General features: G+C 42.9%; 1 protein-coding gene across 1 annotated transcript in view; it reads left to right on the forward strand.

Moving 5' to 3' along the window:
• The window catches only part of LOC115160835 (SH3 domain-binding protein 4), a 63,193-nt gene extending 57,412 nt beyond the window's left edge, over positions 1–5,781 (forward strand). The window contains exons 4-5 of the mRNA XM_029711307.1: positions 2,793–2,981; positions 4,438–5,781. Coding sequence (XP_029567167.1) covers positions 2,793–2,981; positions 4,438–4,662 — 414 coding nt within the window. The 3' untranslated portion in view covers positions 4,663–5,781. The remainder of the gene's footprint in view (positions 1–2,792; positions 2,982–4,437) is intronic.
• Positions 5,782–6,000: the final 219 nt, after the last annotated feature.

Here is a 6,000-nt window from a genome sequence, read left to right on the forward strand (position 1 = left end):
ACACTGATTTGAAGTGGATTTAAATAGTGACACCAATAAGGGACCATAGCTTTCAACTGGATTCACCTGGTCAGTCTATGTCATGGAAAGATCAAGTTTTGTTAATATTTTGTATACTCAGTGTGTAATTAAGCTATAAGACACGAGGGGGTGTGGTATATGGCCAATATACCACAGCTAAGGGCTGTTCTTACACACGACGCAATGCAGAGTACCTGGACACAGCCCTTAGCCGTGGTATATTGGCCATATATCACAAACCCCCGAGGTGCCTTATTGCTATTATAAACGGGTTACCAATGTAATTAGAGCAGTAAAAATAGATGTTTTGTCATACCCATGGTATATGGTCTCATATACCACAGCTGTCAGCCAATCAGCATTCAGGGCTCGAACCACCCAGTTTATAATTCCTCTTCAGCTGTCTGTGATGGTCTTTGGCCTAAAGCTGTGTAAATGGCAGTTAGCTCAAACTTCCTTGAATCCGGTCACAATGCCGACGTGGTTATCATACAACTCTTGACAGCATGAATTTATGACATGTCAAGTGTGTCATGCGTCATTACAGTAGTAACACTGCATCTCTTATTCAGTCTTAAAGCCTTTTGCTATGTTCATTATATTCTGTGATCATAAACGCTCACCCCACATCCATGCAGCCCCTCACCCCTGAACAGTGGACATATTGACGACTATATCCAACCCTTAGTGTGAATAGATGTCATTTCTGGATCTCCGCTCTTGCCCTCATAATCTTTGGTAATACTTGGCAGCAGCCTGCACCAAGTCACAGTGAAGGGGAGGGATCAGGCACAGATTACCCTGCAATTTGACTGGAGCTTGCAGTATTAACAGTGTGAGGCGAACAAAGAGGCACATGGGAGAGAAGCATGGTGGAATGGGCTTACTGGCTCTGTCAATGATTTATCCATCTCTCAGTTCTTACAAGGACGAGAGACGTGTTTATAATGTGAAGGCGCAGTTGTGTGGCGGAAGTTCAACTCGCGAATATAAACCTAATAAGAATGTCATTAAGAATGTTTGTTTTGTTCCTGACTGTTTCCTTAATGAACCAGTAACACAGGCTGTTAGCTTTGTGGTCAGAAGAGGGCCTTCACCTAGATCTCAAGAAGTATTTGCTTTTGTCAACCCAGGCAAACAGTGTAGTAGGTCAGCACTGAACTACTCTCTGTGTGCGTTGTTTGTACAGTCAACTGGTTTTATATGTGGAGCATTGTCTGTTAGCAAGACTCCTAGCTGTGTCGGGATCTAGCTGGAGGTGACATGGGAAGTACTCTCCTTCATTTCTGCAGGGATTTCCTGTTGCTGTTATCTGGAGAGGAAGCAGGTGCTTGTCTGAAGCCTTATCTTTCAGTAAGACTGTTCCTTCCACAACATACACAAACACACAGAAACACACGTACGGAAATACATACTAACAAATGCACACAGATGGGATCGTTCAATGTCCTTATTCTAAATCATTCTGCATAACAATGTCTGCATAGTTACTAAAATGGAAATGAACTCCATGTTGCTTTAGCAGAAATAATCAGATTATATAATGTAGTCTGGGCTGAAGTGGAAATCCCCTCTGCTTTTTTACTCTGATCTGGGCCGAAATGGTGCATTCCTGGCAAACTGTTAATAGTGTGCTGGATGCCTGGAGCTCCTATCTCATCCTCGTGTGTGTGTGTGTGTGTGTGTGTGTGTGTGTGTGTGTGTGTGTGTGTGTGTGTGTGTGTGTGTGTGTGTGTGTGTGTGTGTGTGTGTGTGTGTGTGTGTGTGTGTGTGTGTAAGAGAGACAAGCATCACCACATTCCTTCACCTCCTCAACCCCCCTCCCTGCCCGTTTCCTGTCATTCCATGCGTTCCTGCCCATGGAACTAAAGCCCAAATCAGAGCTTTAGTTGGCTGCACTTTAATGTCCCATTTATTCTCCGTGGCTCTGTTGAGTATGCTAGTCAGAGAGAAGCTCACTGTGTTTAACCATGTATTCTGTGGTTGCCGAGTATCATTTAAGGGAAGGCTCTTGGGCGTGTGCATGGGTTTGTTGTGAGTTCATGTATTTGCATTTGTTTGTGTGGCTGCATTTGACTTTGCAAATGTACACGTGTGCAGCACATCAGTCCTGCCCTATGATTCTCTTTGCCTGTTTTCAGATTCAATGAGCACACAGGCATGGTTTAGTTTCACCCCAACTTGACACGACATGGTGGGGGGGGTAAAAGGTGAAGGATTGGTCTGGATGACACTCCAAACAAATTAGACATACAGAAACATAAGCCACACGAGCCAGTCAAATGTCTCTCTTTCTCCTTTTGAAGTAGTGTAGTTTTGGTTCCCTGCTGTTAGCTGTGCTCCATAATGGCATGTAGTACCCTGCTCAGCTCCCCTGCCTATCGCTGAGTTAATCAAACAGCTAGCTAGCTGGAGCCAGAGAGTTGGAGCCTGCATGGCCTTGGAATGCTGTAGCCCTCCTGGTGAGGTGGTGCTTAGCGGCTCAGTTCCCGTCAGGCCTTCTGGAATACATCTGAAGAAATGACACAGACTTGAGATTATGGAAAATAGGATGTTTTGGGAACAATGTGAAGCATAGCCAAGAAACAAAATGCATGGGCTCTTATTCTTGTGTTCTTGTGTGTTTGTTTATGTGGGGTTTGTATGTTATCCTGTCCTGACCGGCGTCTCCTTGTCTATGAGCCAATAATTTCATGGAATTGCATTGATAAGAATGTACAGTGTGTTTATTTTTTATCCTGACCAGTCTGTCTCTCTGTCTTCCTTCTCAGGCGTTGCTGAAGATGGACTGCCAGGGCCTGGTGGCCAGGCTGGTGATGGACTTTGTCCTGCTGACCACAGCAGTGGAGGTGGCCGGTCGATGGAGAGAGCTGGCTGAGAGGTTGTCCAAGGTGTCCCGTCTGCAGATGGATGCATATGAGGCACCCCACAGAAACAAGAATGGAGTAGTGGACAATGAGGTAAGTGGTTTGGATGGCACGATCCTACTGAAACTTTGTCGGCAACCATATTGAAAAATGGAACACTTGACATAGCTGTTTGAAATTATATCACCTGCGATCTATAGATAGTGACATGCTTATTCATTTTTTTAATTATACTTTTGGAATGATATACAGTGAATGTCAGCCATATAACCATGACCATAGTAAATTAATGTGGCAGAACATAGCATGCAAGTTCCATGTGATTTATTGTCACACTATTCAATACCTTATCTCTCCCTGTACTGTGTGTTCTACAACGGGTTGGTCAAAACAAGCATTGTGATTGGTTGAGACGCGTTCTAAACCGTACAAAAAAAATCTGTTTAGTACGAGTAGGCCTATGACGCAAAAATGTTTTCTGTTCCATCTGAGAAATCCCTGCGCAGCTACTGTCCCATCAGCCCTGCCAGTCAATTCATTAACTTGATCTACACTGTAAAAAGCACCTACACATTATTTCCCCTTGCATCTAGCCTAACATTTGGTTTGCAACAACGGGGGGTTGTACAAACGATGCTGTGTGTGTCTCGACATTTACAACATTGTTTCAATATTGAAATTCGATCTCCGCTGTCCTATTAAGAATTAATGTGTCAGGATGAGACAGACATCTTTTTATAGCCAGTCGAAATCATGAATCAGCATACTTTTTATGGATATATAAAAATAAATGTCAATAGAAAAACAGGTCAAATGACATGAAATGCAGCTAGTTTGCTGTCTTACCAGCTTCAGTTTGAAATGATTGCGTTGGCTTTGTAGCTGGCTAGCTCCTCTGAACAGTGTCCTGACGAGAGACGAAATCGGGCATCATTAGCTCATTGTTATAGATGTATCCAAAACAGCTTCAACAAACGCAAATGCAGCTACTTTGCGGTTATTCTAGCTGTTTGACCTAGCCATAGTTAGCTAGCTAGCAGGGGATAAGAGCGTTGCCCGCCAGCATGGCAATGGAACATTTAGAATGAACGACTGGATATAGAACAAAAATACTTTACGACTGGGTCGCATCTTTGGCAACCTAACCTATTGAATGAACGGCCAGCTAGCAACCATAAATGTGTCAGGACTAGGTCTATATTTTCATTGAGCTGTTTAGCAAGCTCTCTCATGTTTTAACCTTTATTTAACTAGGCAAGTCAGTTAAGAACAAATTCTTATTTTCAATGACGGCCTAGGAACAGTGGGTTAACTGCCTTGTTCAGGGGCAGAACAACAGATATTTGTTTTACCTTGTCAGCTCAGGGATTTGATCTTGCAACCTTTTGGTTACAAGTCCAACACTCTAACCACTAGGCTATAAGCCAACAACATAATTATGACCATAGAAACATCAGGAAACAGCATGGAAGTCCCATGTGATCTACTTTCAGTTAAATATGCTCGCTTCAATCTCCACCTCTTTCTGTTTCACTCTCTTCCTGTGTAGGCCATGTGGAAGCCAGCCTATGACTTCCTGCTGACGTGGGCGGCCCAAATCGGGGACAGCTACCGGGACGTGATCCAGGAGCTGCACATGGGCCTGGACAAGATGAAGAGCCCCATCACCAAGCGCTGGAAACACCTGACGGGCACGCTCATCCTCGTCAACTGCTTGGATATGCTCCGGAGCTCCGCCTTCAGCTCCGCCTCTCAGGATGACTGTGCCATCTAGACCAAACTGGCCATCATCATCACCATCGTCATCCCTCACAGGTTGCAACTTGTCTCTTCCCCTTTCAATTTCTTTCCCATCAGTATCGATAAAAGAACAAGGAAGAGAGAAAGCCCCTTTATACTGTTGAGTTGGACCTATAGACTCTGCCTTCTGCTGTCCTTCCAACGTCGATCACCATCCTAACCCAACCCCTGACCCTACCCTTCTGGATCATTTTGCATATCTACATAAAATGTAGAACATACCTTATTCCCTGTTTGTATTGGAGATTCTGCACAACACCTGCCTGTCTGTCTGCTCCCTCTGAGTCCTGCTTCCTCCGATTCTGCCTTCAGTCCCTCACCCCCAGGAGGACGAGAGCACTAGACTGCCCCCCTCACCCACCAACCTTCGTATTGCCACCAGCCAAACTACACAATGCTACAGTCTCAGTATTCACAAATACTATTTTAATTGTCACTGTCTGGCGTAGTATGTATTTTTTTACTCTAAATATGGCACCACATTTTTTTAAGACTCTTTGACACCTTCCGTTCATAACTGTGGACTCGACCCAATACTAAGAGAATAAACGTTTTAAATGGTATCCATGTTCTTTAGTCTTGTCACGTGTGTCAAACAAGCTGAATATGTTTATTTATAAAGCTTTGTAATTGTTAAGATGAACGCGCACTCTTATTGTTCAGGGTTTCCTCCAGCTGTGGTCCATTTTTTTTATTTCAAGTAATTTGTTTGAGAACTGTGTATATTTCAAATAGTCTTTCTGCTTCTTCTCTCAGCTCTTTATCACCTCTTTAACGCTCTTTTAAAAGGAACCTTTCTTGCCTGCCATTGTTTTTTTTTACTCCTTTTTTAAGATATTTTGTACCAAAGCTTGTCAGCAGTTAATATGCATCTACATATAGCTACTGTAGATGGCCTCATTCAATGTCCAACCACTGTTGTGCAATGCTAACTCTATGTTAAAGATTATGTATATGTTTTGACCCCTGTATGTGTTGTATTCGGTGATGAGTACTGTATAGCTAGCTTCATGTTTATCCACATTTTGCATCCGTTTTGACTGCGTACTTTTGTGGAGAATAATATGAATAAAATGTAAATATTTATACACAATTCCTTATGCTGATTGCTGAATAATTGGATTTATTACCGCAGTATCCATATTTTATCTTCATGTCAGATTTATTTGTGTTTTTTTATTTACATTTTGCCTTACAAGCACGCAAATAATGTTAAAGAGACAGAAAATTACAAGAAAGGTATTATCTGAAAGCGAATTGACAGGTTCTGTTTAGTTTCTAATCAGCATTCAGTTTGCGCAGACCACCCAAC

The sequence above is a fragment of the Salmo trutta genome, chromosome 24 (assembly GCF_901001165.1).
Source record: "Salmo trutta chromosome 24, fSalTru1.1, whole genome shotgun sequence".
In the NCBI taxonomy this organism is placed as follows: Eukaryota; Metazoa; Chordata; class Actinopteri; order Salmoniformes; family Salmonidae; genus Salmo; species Salmo trutta.